This window comes from Vidua chalybeata, chromosome 14 (genome assembly GCF_026979565.1).
Source record: "Vidua chalybeata isolate OUT-0048 chromosome 14, bVidCha1 merged haplotype, whole genome shotgun sequence".
In the NCBI taxonomy this organism is placed as follows: domain Eukaryota; kingdom Metazoa; phylum Chordata; class Aves; order Passeriformes; family Viduidae; genus Vidua; species Vidua chalybeata.
The window spans coordinates 3,284,205-3,304,098 of record NC_071543.1 but is presented as its reverse complement, the minus strand read 5'-3'; the positions used below and the strand labels follow the sequence as shown (position 1 = coordinate 3,304,098).

At 45.6% G+C, this 19,894-nt stretch overlaps 1 protein-coding gene and 1 long non-coding RNA gene across 2 annotated transcripts in view; one reads left to right on the top strand and one right to left on the bottom strand.

The window, feature by feature from the left end:
• Positions 1–19,894, bottom strand: part of LOC128794993 (uncharacterized) — a 121,720-nt gene that overhangs the window by 41,268 nt on the left and 60,558 nt on the right. The gene's annotated exons all lie outside the window — the stretch shown is intronic.
• LOC128794988 (vascular endothelial growth factor receptor kdr-like) overlaps positions 1–19,894 on the top strand; it is a 124,961-nt gene that overhangs the window by 96,076 nt on the left and 8,991 nt on the right. The window contains exons 20-29 of the mRNA XM_053955332.1: positions 1,908–1,996; positions 3,244–3,409; positions 3,938–4,035; positions 5,437–5,559; positions 5,654–5,765; positions 10,276–10,375; positions 10,905–11,010; positions 12,109–12,233; positions 12,469–12,547; positions 15,109–15,203. Of these exons, the coding sequence (XP_053811307.1) occupies positions 1,908–1,996; positions 3,244–3,409; positions 3,938–4,035; positions 5,437–5,559; positions 5,654–5,765; positions 10,276–10,375; positions 10,905–11,010; positions 12,109–12,233; positions 12,469–12,547; positions 15,109–15,203 (1,093 nt within the window). The remainder of the gene's footprint in view (positions 1–1,907; positions 1,997–3,243; positions 3,410–3,937; positions 4,036–5,436; positions 5,560–5,653; positions 5,766–10,275; positions 10,376–10,904; positions 11,011–12,108; positions 12,234–12,468; positions 12,548–15,108; positions 15,204–19,894) is intronic.

Below are 19,894 nucleotides of genomic sequence, written 5' to 3'. Positions count from 1 at the left end.
AACCTGGCAGCAGGACAGAGGTCAGTGGTTCTTAACCCAAGCAGCCCCAGAGTTCTGCTTGCACAGCAAGACACACCTCAGGACTGATCGGAGGCTCTGATTGTCCCGTTTCTGAGAAACTTTTTCTCCTGGGATTTCCTCGATTTGCCATTCTCCAGCCTGCCCCATCCTGGGTGGGAGGTGACCCTCCCTCCTCCTTGCCAGGTGCCTGGGGGGCAGAGTCAGGGGCAGAGGGGTGCAGCAGGACCTCACAGGGCACGGAGCAGCCTTGAGGCAGGCACTGCTTTGTTCTCCTCCGAGCAGTGCAAGTGCAGACTTAAGAAAAACAGCCTGGAGCTCCAGAGGCAGACACTGATCCCAGCTCCTGTGAAATTCCAGTGCTCTCCCCTCCCCGTTAGGCTTTATGTAACCGTGTACTCCTGATGGAGACTGGTATTAAGTATGCACATACATTATTTTAACAAGGTATCAAATAACAGAATTTAACACTTTGCCGGAGTGTCTGATGTTCAGCAGTCAGAACTAATGCAGTGTGTGCTTTACAATGAGGGAACAAAATATGGGCAGGCCATGTCTAGGAAGCATTTCAAAACCATGAATAAATCACTATGCAGAGCTTTAAAGCTGTTCTGGAATCTGCATTTCTTCAGGGCATCCATGAGGGACATTGGATTTTGGGTTCTTCAGAGCCAAATCTCTTGAGCACGGCCAGATGCCAGCACTGAGCAGAGCTCTGGGGTCAGCACTGGGACCACTGGGATCTGGGGATTTGGGGGTTGGTGGTTTTGCAGCCACTGCAAGGTTTTCAGGCTTGTTTTAGCTGCAGCAGAGGGTCTGGGGGTCCTGGAGAGCCCCAAGGTGTGCACTCTAGGCAGCAGTGCCACAGAGCTGGGTGAGTGCAGAACCTGCAGGAATCCACAGGGCTCGGTTCTGCCTGCAGGAATTCAGCATGTCCTTTTCTGTGCTCCCAAAGGCTGCTCCTTTGCCTGTCCCACGCTGTCCCGGGGTCACTGTTCCCTCCTGGAGCTCTCCCAGGCAATGCTGCACCAGGAGCCGACTGCAGCCCTGCTCCTGCCCAGGGGGATGCAGGAATTCCGGCAGAACCCTGCTGAGCTCCTTCCCCAAGGCCAAGTGCAGCTCTCAGCACTTCCCCTTTGAAGTGCAAACTCCTCAGTCTGAACCACAGACCTTCTCCAGAGAAAAAGCTTCTGGACAGGAAAGCTTCGGTGTTTAGGGTTGATAATATTCCATGTTTATCCACATCCCAGTCCTATGGATTCACTCTATCTTACATTTGACGATTACAAAAAATAAAGGTCCAGAATGCAGCTTTTCCCTTCCCTAGCATCTCACACTGCAATATAAAAGCATTTCAAGCAGCTCTTAAAAACCTGCATAATTGTGTAAAAGCAGTTCTGACTCTACAGTGGTTTCTAGAGGAATAAGAAAGAAAGTGAGAGCACTTTCCAGGCTTTCAGAAACTTCAGACTGAATATTTTTGCAGCTTTTCATTTAGAAAAGCTGTCTATGGCCCTGCATACTTTGATTTCCTCTGGTGGCATCAGTTCCACCCAAAACAAACAATTGTGAAGCCAGCAGAGAAAATGAAAACTGCTCCATGTGCAGAGCAAACCAACCTTAACAGCATCTGGGATTGTGTTGATCATCCTGAATTTTCCTTGTTTATAAATTTGGAATAAATACCAACTGTTACCATCCAATGGGGAAAACTAAGAATGTGTTCCCTTTTCTCCACACCCCTGCTGGTTGTGTCACTCCTGTGTTTCCTCATTTCTTCATCTGTATAATAGAAATGTCATTTATTTTGAAGAGGATTTGGTAGGATAAATTAGAATTATGTCCTTTGCAGTGCTTCAAAACTCATTTGACTTTCCCTGTCTTTTTAGGCCCTTTAATGGTCATAGTGGAATATTGCAAATATGGAAATCTGTCCAACTATCTCCGAGGGAAACGAGGAGATTTCATTGCATACAAGGTATGAAAATGAGACTTCTTCTGTCACGAGGCAGGGAATCAAGAACCACTGACAAAAGCTGGATTTGCTCTGCACTGGCACCAAGGCAATTGGGTATTTCCATGGGCACTTTCTTTCTCTCTACATTTTAATTTGTACAAACAAGAGGGATTTTTTTCCCCTGCAGGATCTCACTGCTGTCCTCTTCTAGCATCTCCTAAAGAATTAATTGCAAGTACCCAAACACTCCAGAGCACTTGAAAGAGAGGGAATTACTTGTGAGACACTTTCCAGAACAAGGAGGGCAACAAACTAGTAGTGAAAAACTGGCATTAACTGAAGTAGGGGAAAGTGAACCCTCGAAAAACACAAATCTGTTTTGGGGATTTTTGTTTCTAGGCCCCAAGTGAAAGCAGTTCATCCTTCCCCCATCTGCTCATTCCATCCTCTGTCCCTTCCCCTGTGCCAGCCCTGAAGTCTGTGCTGTAACAACAGCCTGGCTCATAGATACTCCACATCAAAACCAACCAAAGGGTTTGGTTCCCAAACAGCTCTTTGCATGCACACAAACATCTGTGCCAGCACAGACTGGGCTGGCATGGGAGCAAAACACAGGAGCAGAATTCAGGGCTGGGGAGGGATGGGACTGACTCCTCCTCGTGAATACCCAGCGTGGGACAGGCTCTGTGACCCCAGCCCTGCCAGATACTGCAGCCTCACCAAGACTATCTTCCCAGATGATTGCAGTATTATTATCATTGTTAAAGCTATTGTGTGCAGGCAGCAAAGTACATGAGAGACTTTGTGGCATGAAGGAGATTTTCCTGGTGCACTCACTCAGAATTTCTTTCTCACCCTTGTTGCCATGAGTTGAGGGCTGGTTGTGCCTCATTCCCCAGCACAGACACGTCAGTGCCCATCACGCACTCACCTTGAGGGGGTTTTTAGCATCCTAAGAACAGCAAGAGAATTACTCTCTCTGCTCACCTCTCAGTCTCACCCAGCCAGCTTTCAGCTAACTCTGATGTGGAATATTACTATCAGCGAAAGGGGAATAATAAGTAGGAATAAGTAGGAAACCCGGCTTTATTAGTTTATAATCAGAACTAATAAAGCCAGGTTTCCTCTTTATTCCCACTTCAGCAAACATCATGTTCAAACATGCTCATCTTCAGAGGACCCTTTCTCCTTATGCCATTCTGTCACATATTTTGAATCCTCAAGCACTGCATCATACAAAACTAAAAATCAGGTTTTGCCATTTCTAGTCCCAGGAAAACTCTGACCAAGCAGAGAAAAGTCTGGATGAGTCCAACAGTGATTTGACTGAACTGATCAAGAGGCGCCTCGAGAGTGTGGCCAGCACAGGCAGCTCTGCCAGCTCAGGATTTATTGAAGATAAGAGTTACAGTGACTCAGATGATGATGAAGAAGGTAAAAGAACCCTACCTCATCCCAAATCTTTTATTGGCAAGACTTCTGTCACTTGGCTAGTGCCACACACAGTCACACATTTTACAAGCCCTTATATGGCTTGGCTTGTTCCTGAAATCCCAAATTCTTCCTCTTGGCTGTTCCCCACTCCAACTTTCTCACAAAAAGAGAGCTCTGTATTGTGTACAAAGCTGCTCCTATTGAGTGAGAGGAGAAATGGGAATGTTTTACCAGACTCGTGAGGTCACTCTGTCCCTGGGCTCTTGTCTATAAAGTTTCCCTCACTCCCAGCCTGAGGTGTTGTTTCCCCATAGCTAAATGAGTGACTAATGGATGAGGGAACTTTGTTAATCATCTGATCTCCTGCCTCTGGGTCAGTGGTTGCTCACCCAGAGCTGTAACCCTGCAGAGATCTCACACCCAACACTCAGGTGTGGGGCTGGGGCCATCAGCACACAAGTGGCACCAGTGCCACCCAGCTCTGGAGCTGTTGCTGCAGAGTTTTGCCACGTCTCTGATCTCTCCTAGATGCTGAGGATCTGTACAAGAGGCCCTTGACTCTGGAGGATCTGATTTGCTACAGCTTCCAGGTGGCAAAAGGCATGGAATTCCTCGCCTCCCGAAAAGTGAGCTCATTCAGACTTCTTACAGAGTATCTGATGTGAAAAAACCCAAACACACTCTTGAGTCTGAGAAATCTGCTTTTTGCTCTTCTGTTAGAGTGCTGGAGATCACGCTAGCTCTGGTGGTTAAGCAGCAATTAGCACTGAAGGGGTTGTGGGGGAGCATTTATCATGTTCTTGGCTGCAGGGCTGGCATCTGCAGCAGGAGGGTTTAGATTGAAGGAGTGAAGTTCTCAGAAATTCAAATATTCTCAGAAACTGTGAGACAGTTTGTGGAGCTGCCTCATAAATAAACGCAGAAAGGACTTGTAGAGAAAACTCCTTTTAGTGTGGTGAATACCACTACTGAAAAATGAGGAAGGAGTATCCAGTTATTCCTTGAGTTTGTCAGAGGTGTTGGGGACTGTCAGCAGAGTCAGTACTGCTTAGATAAACAGGAAGCAGTTTGTACCCTGTGGAACAGCTTTTCAGGTAAATGCAGTGTAATCCACAGGCCAAAGTGTGCACATAACTGAGCCTCACTCACACACAGCCACCAGGGTGTTGGTTTTCCCAGCTTCTACAGAGATGGGGCAACTGAGAGGCATTTTAGAAGATTTTATTCTATTGTTAGTCTCAATGAATAGTGAGACACAAGAGATGTAAAACTCAATGCCCTTCCATCAGAAGCTAACCTATTTCCTGGTTACAATACCTTATAAATGCTTTTCAGCCTGTTAGCTTTTGCCACACAAGGCTGCTATTACTTCTAACACCAATCACCTATATTTTTACCCCACGTGGTCCTGCTACAATACATCTTTCACAATTCTAATTCTCCAAAATATCTGATCTTTTTGCAAGGCCATATTTTGAAACTTGTTCCTTGTTCAATCTCTCTCAACAATGTCATCTCTATTCCATGGCCTTCCTAAGCCAGCACACCTTATCTCAGTGTTTGCATACAGATGTACAAGACTGTGTGAGCTTTCTGTCAGGTCTTGAGAATTCTTTACAAATCCATTTCCCACACCAGGGCAGCCCCCAGAAACCCTGAGCAGGGTTATCCCATCTCATACCCTCCTGGACCTGCACTGGGAAATGTAGCTGCAGCTGCTTTTTGGCCTCTCCAAAATTTCCCAGGGATCAGCTAATGAGAAAATAGGACTCCCTTCCTTGTTGTAACTGCAAAGTTATTTCACACAGAAAAATCAGAAAACTGACTGTAATGTTGGTTTGTTCCCTGAGTTATTCCCTCTTTTGCATATCCCAGTGTATTTGGAGCAGATTTCCACTCATTCTCTGACCTGCTCCCATCCCAGCACAGTTCATTTCTTTCCCCATTCCCAAAGAAGCTCTCCTGCCTCCAGCTGGAGCAGGGGCTCCTTGGCCAGCCCCCTGTGACCCCGTGTCCTTCCCTGGCAGTGCATCCATCGGGATTTGGCAGCCAGGAACATCCTCCTGTCCGAGAACAATGTGGTCAAGATCTGTGACTTCGGCCTCGCCAGGGATATTTACAAAGACCCCGACTACGTACGGAAGGGAGATGTGAGTGCAAGAAGCTTCAGCTGCTACCCTCAAGTTGGGCTTGGGCAGATCAGTAACAGCAGATCTGGCAACCTGTTGTGTCTCTGGCTTTTAGGCACGGCTTCCACTCAAGTGGATGGCTCCAGAAGCTATTTTTGACAAAATTTACACCACACAGAGTGACGTGTGGTCTTTCGGAGTGCTGCTGTGGGAAATATTTTCTCTAGGTAAGAATGGTTTCAAACCCTTTTTTCCCCCCATAATTTATGGCTGCTTAGCTAAGAAAAGCTGTTAAAAAAGGTGATCATGTGGGGCAGTGCTTCTGTTTCACTGAGGACAAGTGCACAGTGCAGACCAGGTGTAAAATAAAGCCAATTTCAATGAGAACTCCACCTGACAAAGGACATGAAAACACTGGGGATCAAAAATCCAAAATCCTAGACCTAACATTTGTACCCACTGAAAGCAACAGAGCCCAGAGATAAAACGCAAGCCTCTGTGGCTGGGAGGAGTGGGAGATTTCTTGGAGAACAATGAAGACGTTTCCTATCAAACCACACCTGCTTCAGGGAACCCCACAGCTGCAGAGTCACCCTGCTGTGGGCACCCTGGCTGCTGCTGGTGGCCCATGCAACACGAGCCCACATGATATTTTATCCCAGCTTGATCATCCACCCCACAAAATCTAAGATTTTCTAGGTAAGAAAAATCTTCTGGCAGCAGGTGCTGTTGGGTTGGTGCAAGGAGCAGTGCTGGGCTCAGCCAAAATTCTTTTGGCAGCAGACCAAGGGTAGAACATGGGCTCTTGTGGCTGCATCATTTGCAAGCCACAACATTTCTAAAAGAATAATAATGATGTTCTTTATGTACTCAAGATTTCATCCCAGGATGTTAGAAATCTCAGCTTCTCGGAGCCCTGGTTATTGTCCAGCAGATAAAGCTGTGAGACTTACACAAGCAGCCCTACAGACACTTGGACTGTGCTGCTCTCAGATTCTCCTTGCAGAGGGGCAAGATTTGTTTTCCTGAGGGAATTGCGGAATGTCAGCTTTGGCTTTTTAATCAGCATTTGCAGACAAAAGAAAACAAGAAACATTGTCAACTTAAACTGCTGGATTTTAAAGCAAACTCTAATCTCCTTCTATCTTTGGTTCATGGATCAGTTGAAATTAATGATTGGGCTCAAGATGTCAAGTGAAAATGCAAAGTCTGGAGCTGTTTCTATCCTAATCTTTACTTAAGGCTGGCTGCAAAATCATAACCTGCTCTCAGTCCAAGTCTTTGATTTGGACTTTTCCCTACTCCATATCTGCACACCAAGCAGAAAGTTCACACTCGAGTGGTTGAAACAAGTAGCAGCTGCTGCTTTCCCTGGGGCTCAGCCCTGGTTTTTAGGGTGTTGTTATTTTGGGGTGAGCCCTCCATGGCTCTGTAAGAGCATCACCAACTGCAGGTGTAGAAACAGCACAGAGAGGCAAAGCTGCAGAAGCACCAGGAATGCCCCAGGTTTATCAGATTATTCAGGAAGATGCTTTAGCATCAGCATCTAGAGACACACTCAAGGGGACAGGCTCTCCACTGGGAACCAAAGGGATGGAATGCTGATGAATCCAAGGGGCACTGCAGAAACAAACTTTGTATCACTCCCAAAGGTCCTGACAGAATTTAACAGATGGCCTTTAATACTGAGCACTAATACAAATTAAAATCCAGTTAGTGAAATTCACTTCTATTTTAATCTATTTAAAAAAAAAACATTTTATCTGGGTTCTTTTAGCCCCTTTCTTGGCACTATCCCCTTCTGAATTTGGAATCTCCCAAATGGCTCCAGGGGCTGCCACCCGTGCAGCAGCCTCTGTCCTGGCTGTGACGTAGATCACATACTGCTTTTTTCAGTTGGTGGCACAGGCTCAAAACCAGTCATTTTCTCTGAGAGGGTTTTTCATCCAGGCATGCCTGTGGTTTGGCACTGCTCACATCTGCAGCTCAAACGATAAATATTTAATTAAGGATTTGTGTCACTGATTGAATTCTGTCATATAAAAGTTTTACAGATCATTGAGAGCCACGAGATGGAAGTTATTTGTCGTTGCCATAGGGTGTGTTTTGGCTCCCATTTACAGCTGCTGCTCTCACTGCGTCCCACAGACTTTTAGAGCACCCTCTAAAAAAGGGAAAAATACTGATTAGGAAAATGCAGAGTGTAGTTTGTGTCGTGAAGGACAATAGGCTGCCTGCAGAAAGGCTGGCAGCCTGGATCTGCTTTGGTGATACAGAGGGAAATCAGGACTTGAGGGAATATTAATTTCTATCTGGGGCTGAGTTTGCAATGAGCTTTAAATTATTCCAATGGGGTCAACACACCTCGTGTCAGGTAGTGCCAGCAGTGTTTAACACATCCTGAAATCACTAATGGTACAGAATGTCAGCATCTCCTGGAATTTCAATGTGCACTGTTCCAAAAGCAATCAGAGATAATTATGTAAACAAGCAGTGCCTGGTAGTAACATCAGCATCTCATTATCCCACTAAAATAAAACCAAGATCAAAAGAGGGCTCCCATATCCAATGCATGCCACATCTTTGAGCATTTTGAAGGAGATTTCCCCTAAGGAAAACATCATGTGCAGGCCTTACACCATATGTTCCAGCCTACATTTCTCCTAAGCTGTCTCAGCATTCCAAATCCAAGTTATTAGACTTATCCCAGAGTCCAGATAAAGACAGTGCTGAGTGGAATTGGGAAGGGGAGAGTTCCTTGCTTTTATGATCTGAGCTGCCTCCAGCTGGTAGCAGGCCAACACTGGCCAAAATATAAATTACCAAAAGATCCTGCAGTCAAAAATGAGTCATAGACTTATGGAATGTTCAGGGGTTGGAATGGATCTTCAAGATTATCTAGTCCCAACCCCTCCTGCCATGGGCAGGACACTTCCTGCTAAACCAGGCTGCTCAAGGCTTTATCCAGCCTGGTTTGGAACACTGCCAAGGGCATCCATAACCACCCAGGGCAACCTGTGCCAGAGCCTCACCACCCTCTAGTAAAATATTTCATCCTAATATTTTACCTAAATGTCCTTTCTTTTAGTTTGTCTCAGTACTCCTTGTCCTATCACTGTTATCCTTTGCCTTCCCTGTATTTGCTCTCACCATCTTGCAGTTGATCTGATCTGTGATGAAACCAGAGAGAGAGAGAGCTCAGATTGTGAGAGCAAGTGAGATTCTCCATCTGTGAGATGAGCAGTTCATTCCCAGGTTACTCTGAGCATAATGACAGGCCAAAGGCAAGATTGGGAAGGAAAATCTGGGTATAAAGCAGAAATGATGGTGCTGCCTATCTCCTGCTTACATAACTCCAGGAAACACTGTCAGTCTTGTGCCCTGGTACTTGCACATCCAGGGAATTCAGAAGTGCTGTGGATAAGCATCCCTGGGCTCTGGATGTCCTGGGAGCCCATTTGTGCTGAGATTCCTTCTCAGGCAGTGCTGGAATCTTGGCTCCCCAGTGCAGGTCCTGCCCACTGAGCAGTCAGGTTCACAGAGTAGAACAAGTCTGGAAGCAGCCACATTTTGGCCCCTTCTTCAATGCTTTATCCAAAAGATTTCTGCTGTTCTCGTTGTGCCCCCAAGTGCACAGCACATGATGGTGTTTGCAGGAAATATGCAGGAATGTTATAGACAGTAAATCATACACAGATTCCTCGAGGGCTGGAGGAATGGATTCCATTCAATCTCCCATGTTAAGACTTGATGAAATTGTTTCCAAATTCATCATCCAGCCTCTGGGATGCCAAAATGTCCAAAACAAGAGTTGTGCTGCACAGGAAGCATTGGCTTAGGGAGGAGGGAGGGAGGGAAGTTACAAATCTTTTTAACCTCTGTAGGTTCAGTAACATTTTAAATTTCAGCTTAGACTTCTTCTGAATTTTACCTGTGAGCTCTGGATTACTCAGATGCCAGAGCACTCTCCCAAACTTTTGTGGGAGTTAACACAAAGCTCCTTCACAGCATTCAACCTCTGCAAAGCAATTCCAGTTGCCACGAGCTGTCCTGCCAGGGTTCAGCCAACAACTGAGTGGCACTCAAGGTAAACAGCATTGCACACACAGTCAGGAAAGAAAACAAGGCTGAAAAGGTGGAAGGCCACTGTCAAGGGAGTCTCTCCTGTAGGATAATGCATATCCAGTAGTTGGTGAACCAGGAGAGGAGCAATTCCACATATGGGATTGAACCAAGGTTCTCATGGTCCTTGGCAGGGGCCAGGTGCCCACAGCTCCCTCTGCACCTGCTCACAGGGGTTCTAAAGCAATGAAGGATGAGCAGGAATTACTCACTCCTTGTGTATCCACTCAGTGCAGGACATTGGCAGGGTAACAGTTTGGAAAGCACCAAGGAACCCATTGAATGAGCTGGAACTTTTCTACCACTGACCAAGAGATACTTTAAAGTCTCAAACTAATGAAGTTTATTTCTCCTCTGCCCTATTTTACGTTGGAGTGGGTCCTGACTGTATCACAAATGCAGAGGAGACAGTGTGATTGAAACCTCTGAAGGGACAGAGTGAGTCTGTAACAGGTTTCCAAACAAAAAGTGTAGGCTGTGAGTGACTGCAGCTCCTTCTTCACTCAAGCTCCTGTTACTGCCAGCCTCTGGGTGACATCAAATGCTCAGCAGAGATCCCCTGGGCTGGGACACAGGGACTGTGCCATGCTGAAGCCCTGTCATTTCTCCCGCCAGGTGCCTCTCCATACCCTGGGGTGCAGATAGATGAGGATTTCTGCCGGCGGCTCAAGGAAGGGACCCGGATGAGATCTCCAGAGTATTCCACTCCTGAAGTGTAAGAGCTGCTGGAACTGCTGGGAGCTGTACACCTCATAGAAGAGATTGTGGTGAAGTGGGGAGGGGGAGGAGAATACAGCTGGGTATTTGATGTTCACTAAAGCTGTGATTGAGTATATTTTGGGTGTCTGACAGCACAGACTAATGCTAAGGACAGCCCAAGTCAGTCTGACCTTTGCCAACAGGAAGATAATCAAATGCCCCATGTCAGCTGGAGCTCATGGAGCTCAGACTTCAGATTCTGTGACAGAAACCCAGTACCCAAAACCAGGAATTACTTCAGCAGTATCAGCAGGGCCCAGCAGCCAGACTCTAAGCTGGGTAAAAACCAAAATCCTGCAGGCTCAGCTGAGGCAGGAATATGGGAGCAAAAAGCATCCCCCATGGAAACCAAAACAGAATTTCAGCATGTGGGGATCTGAACCTCTCTTAATTCAAAGACCCACCAAACCAAGCAGCAGGGGAATGAAAGTTTGGAAAAAAGCTCCCATCCTTTCCCATGCCTAATCCCTGTTTTTTTCCTGCAGCTACCAGACAATGCTGGACTGCTGGCATGGGGTCCCCACGGAGAGGCCAACGTTCACCGAGCTGGTGGAGCGCCTGGGGGATCTCCTGCAGGCCAACGTGCAGCAGGTACAGCAGGGCCAGCCCCTCTGCAAGAGATGTGGCTTTGGAATGGGCACCTGTGTGCATGGGCAGGATTATTGCACACCAATATGAGATTTCACTTCCCAGCATAGCTCACTAGGAAAATGCCTGCTGGGATGAGTAAAGACAATGTTAACTACTCAGATGTTAACTTTACTTCTGATTTTCTTCACCTCCTGAACTTTGTCTCTCATTTCCAAGTTTATGTTCACCAGTGCTCTTGGGAGCTTTGCAATTATGCAACTTAAAGCACAGAAAGTCAGATATGTAATGATTAATTTTATAATAGTTAAACCAGTAATTTTCTTCTTCAGTAAAAACAACCAGATCAGTGATGCAATTGTCAATTTAATTGAAGAAGAAATCAAACACTCTCCTCCAGCTTCTTCCTGTTTGTAAACAAATTTAGTGGAGCTGAGTTGAAGAGGGCCCAGTCTGCAATAAGAAGAGCTTGTGAGTTTGATTCTATAACCAAAGTAAATTGAGGAGACATAAAAATCATGATAAGGGAATAGGGCACTTAACTGCTTCTCAAAATTAAAAACAAAAAGCAGCACAGCGAAATTTGGACAAATAGTTTCAGGAGCTGAAAGCAGAGTCATTCCTGAGGATTGCTGCAGGGGGGTAATGACAATGCAGAGCTCATTACCATGTGCAGCAGCAATTCCTGAGAAGGACAAGAAATTAAATCCTTTCAGGCTCCATTTTAAGGCCTGGCTCTTTCCAAGATCCCAAGTTGGACAAAACCAAGCAGTACATGGGCCACTGCTTCTGAGCTGGACTGGAATATCTGAGCCCGTGTTCAGCCATCCCATATCACAGGGTTCCCAAAGTGCCCCAGTTCCCTCACAAAGCCTCCTGCACAGTAAATCTTGGATGAAGTGTGCATTCTAACTTCCATAACTTCCACAGGGTATGAGGAACATGATAATCACCTTGAACAAACATCACAGTCAAGTTAAAATACAAGTTAGTCCTTTCTCATCACAAAGCTCTGTAGGATACAATAACCTCTCACATCTGAGATGCAGCACAAAATGAACTTTACCAGCTGTGTGCTCTTTTCTGGTTTTAATGTCACAGGATGGCAAAGACTACATTCCATTGAACATCACCTTGTGTCCTGATGGAGAATCCAACTCCAAAACCTGCCCTGTGGAAGAAAACTTGAACAATGGAGTGAATCGTTGGAGTGCAGTAGAAACTGGGTGAGAAAAGCAGATACAGGGTGGGGGGAAAGAAACATTTCACTGGCTGGTGTCCTCCCTTAATATGGCTGGTGAAAGAATCAGATAAGTTTGTCAGGATGTTGGTTATTAGATACAGGAGGTGACAAAAGAGAAGTGGTCCAGGAAACTGGGCTGTGTGAGGAGGCAACAGAGCTACAACTGGTGCAGAATCTGCCTGGGCTTTGTGCTGACCCCTTGACTTTCCTGCTTTCAGTAACAACAGCAAGAAGAGACCCCTGAGTGTGAAGACATTTGATGAGGTGCCAGTGGAAAAGGAGAAAGTGATGCATGAGGTAAGAGAGGTGACTGCATCCTTCCCCAGCAGGTTCACAGATCACTCGTCAGCAGCACCAGAAACACTCATTAGAGCTTTTGGAATCTGTTTGCTAGGAGAGAACTTTTAATCAGGCAGAAGATTTGGCTCTGGCATCTCACACCCAGGGCTGTGTGACAACAAAGAGGGACCAGCATTTCTCTTAAATAATTTAAAAAGAGAAGCTCACATGTGATTGCCCTGGCTTTGATCGGGCTAAGGGGCTTTATATGACATATTTCAAGATGTTTTTCAACCATAAGAAAGTGGCAGCTCGTTGAAATTAAGCTCTTGGAGGGAAATGTCTAGAACACATTCTGGCTGGCCAAGATAGCCAATCACTTGGTGAGGGTGAAGGTGTTGAGTTCTGGGTAGACAAGAACAGGATTCAAGATCCTGGTCTTGAGTCACACAAAGGGCTTTAACCCTGGATTTTCCTCACTGCAAGTGAATGTATTTACTGCCAGTTTAATGCCATTGCAGGGTGGGAAAGTGTTAAAGGGTTTAATTTTTGTTCCAGGGGAAAACAAAGGCTTGTTTTGTTACAGAGTGAGGGTTCTGCTTTTTGGCTTCCTCTGAAGTTATGGGTTGGATTTTCTTATTAAAAAACATCCCCGAGAACAACTCCTGAATTCCCTCTGTGGTGCAGGCAGCCCCTGGCTGCAGCTCTGTGTGCTGTCCCCACCTGCTGCCTCAGTGGCACCTTCTGTGTCCCTAAGGAGGGACCTCTGCAATGCACAAAGGCTCCAGGGGGATCAAAGTGTAGGAAGAAAGCCTGAATCCCTCAGGAATCCTCCTGACACTGGAGGAGCTGAGAGTCCCTCTTGGACAGAGCCATTCCTCAGAGCAGCTCCCTTAGGAAGGCTCAAGTGTCCAGCTCCAACCTGTCCTGGAAATATTTCACGTGCTTGACCAACACAGCCTATTTCTCATTTGTTCTCTGCTGAGCACAAACTGAGGCCCATTATTGCCTTGTATTTTCCCAGATGGAATTTCTGCCTCTTTATCAGGGCATCTCAGGGATTAGAAGGCTTAGAAATTTCCCTGGCTCCTGCATCTTCCCTCTTGCAGGATAAAATCTCTCCCTGTGAATCACACACAGACATTTGCTAGATCAGTGCAGTCTGAAGAGATTATTGCTGCCAGCAGGAGCATTACCTGCCTAAGACCTCCCTGTTCATGGCATTTTCAAATAAGCCTTTACATGAGGGGGGAAAATTTTCCAAAAAGGGTGATAATACATCAAGAGATCAGAAATGAATGTGATGTTTCAACAAGGATCTTTTAAATCAAAATCAGTGTGTGATCTGCTTTTGGACAAAGTAAGTGTACTTTGGTTATTGAAGTTTTCTTAATTATCAACCCTGAATAGTCATTAGATCATTATTTCAAAGAGCTGCCCAAAGCTCTCCAAGTGCTCCACCACACCTTCCTGCCATTGTGCAATTATCTGCAATCTCTGTGGAGATCCTTTTACCAGAGAGGTGTAAGCAAAATGCAGAGCAGCCCCCAGATAAACTGTTCCTAGACCACGTGTTTGAAGGGGAAACAGTCAAGATAAAATCCAGAGACAAGCTGGGTTTTACTGAGGGTTTGGCAGACCTCATTAATTCAGGATTTCACTTTATACTTCATAAACTCGCTTATAAACTTATCTTATTAACAACTGATAGATGACCAGAGCATGTATAAAAAGGCTTTTCCTTGTTATTTATTGTTTGATGAGATTATTTTGTATATCTTGATTAGTTTGACTGTCAAAATAAGACTAAGTAGAGTTTCTTTTCTATGTTGAGGGTTTTTGCTGTCTTGGTTCTGACAAATGCACGGATGTGCAACTTTCCAGCGTCACAAAATATTTCAAATGCAAAGAAACACCCAGAGAATTTAATATTATTAAATAACTTAAAATGAGGACTGTGATGTCTGTGTACTCGTATAAACTTAGCACAAAGTTTAACTGCAGCCTCGAGACTTAGCTTTAAGTGCAGCAGAAGCACAACCCCAGCTTTAATCGAGACATTAAATGAGTTTTGTTGGACAGCTCATAAAAAAATCCATAAAGGCCAGGGCCATCTATCTTTACAAAGCATTTACAAAATGCTGCTGAACTTCCACTTCCTTAAAATCCCAGTGTTTCTAATTGTGTATTTCCAGTGGGTATTTAAGGAGCTTTTCCTTGGAGGAGCCCAGCCAGAATTATTGGATATATTCTTTATGAATCTCAGTCTATTCATATCTCAGCTATCCTACGTACATGGTGCCCATATGTCATGCTTAACATCAGTTTCAAATTTGAAAATGTCAAATTATTTTTTGATATGTTCATTTTAAGGGTGCTCTTTGGAAATACAGATCAAAAACTTTAATGTCATAAAAACAAGGGAAACGTTCCCAGGCTCCAGAGCAGCATTATCAGGAACACTTGGATAAAAACTGATAACATAGGCCTTGATAAAAGAATATCCTGAAGGATTGGTGGCTCCTACAGCAGTCCCAGGTTCCAGATATCCCTGATGTTCCCTTCCTTTTGCTCCTCAGGAGTCTGACAGTGGGATGGTGCTGACCTCGGATGAGATCAAAAGCCCCAAGAGGTTGGAAATCCGTTCCTGGCCCTATGGGATCATGGCTCTGGCGTGAGTATTCTGGGTGATTTCTTTTTCAGACAGTTCTTCCTTTTAGAGAAATGCTTTTGAAACGTGCAGTTTTGTTTCTGCTGCCAAAAGGAAAACTCTGGATATCCAGGCAAGCTAAGAGGAGATGAACTCTGAATTTCAGCCCCATAACCAGAAAACTTTGGTAATGTGTTTTAAGATCAAGGCGCAGCAGATTCTGCAAATGGGAGATGATAGGAGGAAAAGATGAGAATATAGAGATCTAATTTAGCTGTTTGTTCACTGCCTCCCCAGTGTTCTCTCTTAGTGACAGAGCAGAGTTTGAAGAACTTGATTCATTAATGCAAAAGCTGACATTTGTAATTATACCAGTGTGTATATTTAAGTCAGGCAGAAGGAGTGGCATCTTTGCAGCTCATGGGATGTGAGTAAACTTAAAATGCTTGTGCATAGCAAAAAGCAGTCCAAACACTGCAAAGCAGTGCCTTTACCAGAGCCCCGATTGCTGCACTTGCTTCATCATCACTCTGAGACAGAGCTGAGAATTCCCTAAATCCCACCACCCCCGTGATCCCTGGGTGGTGATGTTCACACTTGGTTTACAAACAGAGGCTGGGACAGGGTTTGCTGTATGTTTATCCACTCATAGTACAACACAGAAGATTGAAAGCAGATTTTTAGCTTTTTGCTCACAGTTCTTCGTATGTCAGTAACAACCACACAGGCAGAGGTGACCCAGTAGTGAAAAACTTCTCCACCTTCCTAACAACAGTAACCCATTTTACTGATTCAAATGTCAACATGTGGAATTTCAAAGAAGAGCTGCCCAAAATATTTAAAAAAACTTATTATTATGTAGCAATGAATTCCTTGTCTATTCAGTTAATTACGCTAATTACTACTTGCCTAGAGTTTTCTCTGAAATCTACTGAGATTTGTATGAGTTCTCTCTGTACTGAGGAACTCCATGACCTTTCCCAGCAGAGCAGTTGCTTGTTCTACACCAAGTCACCCCTTTTCTGCATTAAAGAGAAATGAGGGATGAGAAGAATCCTGGTGCACTTCTGGATATTCTGGGAGAGTTCCCAGGAGAGGGCATGGTCAGAATGTGGCAGTTCTGGAGAGGCTGACTCTCACTCAGAGGGAAAAGCAGATGGAAAGGGCTTGCCTTGTATTTTGATGACTTAGAAGCATCAATTCCCTGATGTTTGAAGGCAGGAGAGGAGGAAAAGGGAGAAGGAGAGGAGGAAAAGGGAGAAAAGAGGAGGAAAAGGGACAGCACTAACAGGAGCATTAGAATGCTATGGATTGTGCTGGATGGCAGTGTGGCCTCAGGAATGTGGTTGCCCAGCAGTGTTTTCCCTGTAGCAGTGTCCCAGGGCTGGACCTGGTGGGATTAGCAGAGATCCTGATCCATTTCCATGTTTTTATCCCCTGCACACACCCAGAGTATTTCTGCCAGCTCAATCCATTGCTATGGAGACCAAATGGCACCAGCTGGAAAAACAGGAGCTCAAATGTCAGGAGCTGCATTACTGTGATGCTTCACCTGGGCTGATTCACCTCTTTCCTGTATGATGTCACACTGACACAAATCCAGCAGCCTCCCTGGTGGGATTTATCCCTCTGAGGATTTCTGTCACTCACCCCTGACAGCCTTTCCCTACTGCATTTCTCCTGTTTGGATAAAGAGTTGGCAGAGGAAGGTTCCCTCTCTGCCCCTTCTAAGCTTTCTCCTGAAAATCTGAAGAGTCAACATCCAGCCAGATGTGGAAACACAAAAATTGCATAACAGCCTGTTCTTTAGAGATTTCCAGAAAACCTGAACTGCCATCAGGGCCACTGGGAGTGACTGTGAGGCTCTGTGGGCCAGTGAATCCCTGCCTGACCCCACACCTGGGCTCTCCCCACTTCCACTCGACACTTCCACGGGGATTCCATCCAGTACAGGGTTCCTGAGCCTTTCTGTGCCAGGCAGACCCTGCAGACCATCCCAGCAGAGCCTGCAACAAGCAGAGCTGTTGTCTCCTGCTGCCATGGCACCCACAGAGGTGTGCCTCTCCCTAGCCACATCCTTCCCTAAGAGTTTGAGCTCCAGATGAGAAAGCTTTTTTGTTAGCTGTCTTTTTTTTTTTTCTGAATCTTGCAGACGCTCCTTGGCACAAAGAGCAGCTCCAATAGTGCAGAGCAGCCCAAAGCCCTCTCGTTTGAGGACAGGACACCCCTGGGTGCTCCTGCACTGACAAGTGGACAAACAAGGCTCAAAGCCTGTGGAATAATCTAGAGAGGTCAGAAGGGAGTGTGGGTTCAACAGGGGAGATAAAGTCACCCTTGTTAATGGTGTATCTCTATCAAAAACATTTACCCTGGATCCTTTTCAAAGTCTTTCTTTTCTAAAACAAAACTGTTCAAAGGCTTAGCATGTTTTCTAAACCAGGGTGGCTGCATTTATTATTTTTGCCCAAATCTCACTGTTTATTTATCCTGCATTCATTCCTCTGCTGAGTTTAAAATTTGCCAACAACACACACCATGGAGTGTCCGTGTCAAGAGTTTAGTGAGGACGAATCTGATACTCTGGCCTGGGCTCACTGTCAGGCTGGACTAACCAAGTCTGAGCTTTTCCTCCTGCTAAAATAGAGCAGGAAAGTTCTGAGTATTTTATGCTGCTGAAGTAGAAAGTCACAGCAGTAGCTGCAGTGAGAGATGGAAAGATTGGCTGGGATAACAACACTGGAATCAGCATTCAGGGAAGCACATGGAGCATAGGGGATTTAATGATGGGCTGACTCTGGTGTCAGCTTCCATCTCATAATATTATCAGGCTGCTGCCAAGCACTGCTTTAAAACCCTCCCAGAGACTCTATAATCAAGTTATTGTTTAAGATGACAAAAGGTTTGGTATCTGCTCAGTTGTCCTCCCCCAGCTCTTCCCCTTCTGTCATTGCTCAGAAATCCCTGATCTGGTTCTGGCCCAGGCCCACGAGATCAGCTGAGGCTCAGCTGATCCACTCTGGGCTCTGGATGCTGCACCCACATCCCAGCACTGAGGGCTCTGCCTTTGCCAAAACAAGCTGGGCCTAAGGCAAGGCAGCAACACTGAAATGATGGATTTTGCTCAGCAACAGCAGGCATTCACGTCCAAACACACAGAACACAACAAAAACACAGCCAGAATTGGGCTGGAATCCTTTCTCACCTTCTCAGAGAAACGGGGCATAGAAACTGGTTTGCTCCAGGGCAGAATGGAGCTCAGAAATAATAAATACATTTATTGTTGTGCCATGCAGCACCTTGCACTGTTACCTGACCTGAGGTCTCCAAACTAGAACTTGGAATGAGTAGCTACTCAGGAGTTATGTAAACCACTTTTTTTTCAAGGATTATGCACTGTGCTTACAATAGCAAGGCCTAGAAGGGGGAATTGTGAGAGGCTGTGGATTTGACTGCAGTGTTTTCCATCCCACTGCCTTTGGACAGGACAGCTGAGCAGCCTGGCCACACGTGTGAGGGCACACAAGCGTGGCTTTGGCCTGGGAAAACTTTATTACCTGCACTTTGTGTTTAAAAGTGCTTCCAAACAATGAATTCCTGAGCCTAACCCCTCGAGTTCTCCTTGCCAGCAGAATGCTGATGCACTGGTGTGCCAGAGAGTGCCCAGGATGAAATTCCTCCTGCACAGCACTTAGTTGAAAATGTATTAAAGCAAACTGTGAATCAGTCATAGCTACCAGAAGGGAAAAAAAATAACCCTTTTATTTCTTTAATTGCTGAAAAATTAAAATAAAAAATAAGCACTCTTACTCTGAGCCTTATTAAACACCTTTGAAAGCTCCACAAAGCCCTGAAGTTCCTACAGGAGAGGTAGTCATGAGACAAGCTGCTCTACTTGGCAGCAGTCAGCCCAATTTCTCATCTTTCCCTAAACACAGCTTCTGAACATGGCCAGGTTTCCTACATGGACAGAAAAGTCCATTTGTTTATCCTACTGAGAGCAAAATACTTGGGTTTTTTATTGCAGAGCAGGAGGAGCTGCTGCACTTAGGGCTGGAATCCCTCCCTGCTCAGGGTGTTTTTCCTGCAGCCATCCTTCTTTCTCCACTGTCCTCTTCAAGTCATTGACCCCAAAAGGTAGAGTAACAGAAACTGACTCCCTCTCACATAAAATAAACAGCTCTACTAATGGTTTCCCAGCTCTTTGATGACTTCAGTATTTTCCTACCTCCAAAATCTCTGGTTTTGTACAGTAGGAAGAAAAAGCCTCAGTAGGTCACTCAGGCCTTCATGCTGCTGCAGGATTATCCTCTGTGCTATCTTCCAAACAACTTTGGTGCCTTCAGAAAGCAAAAAAAGTTTGTGGAAGATTATTTAATAGTCAGACTGTGCCCCCAAACAGGACATCTTGTGCAAAGACAAACAAGTTCTCAGGATGGTCACTGCAATTTGTGACAAGTTTGGGTCAGTGGGCAGCTGAACCCCAGCTGGATGTTGTGGTATTCCCACTGATCCTCAGTGCTGGGCCATGCTGGGAGCACTGACAGGGGAGCCTGGGCTGGGACAGGTCCAGCCCAGAGCAGATTTATCCAAACTGATTTATCCACTTGTCTCTGGTGGGCTCCCACAGCACTGTGGGCTCAGAGCAGTGAGGAAACACCTGGTGGGCAGGGCAGTGCCAGCCCAGGAGAGGCCCTGAACCAAGGAATGGCCAGCTT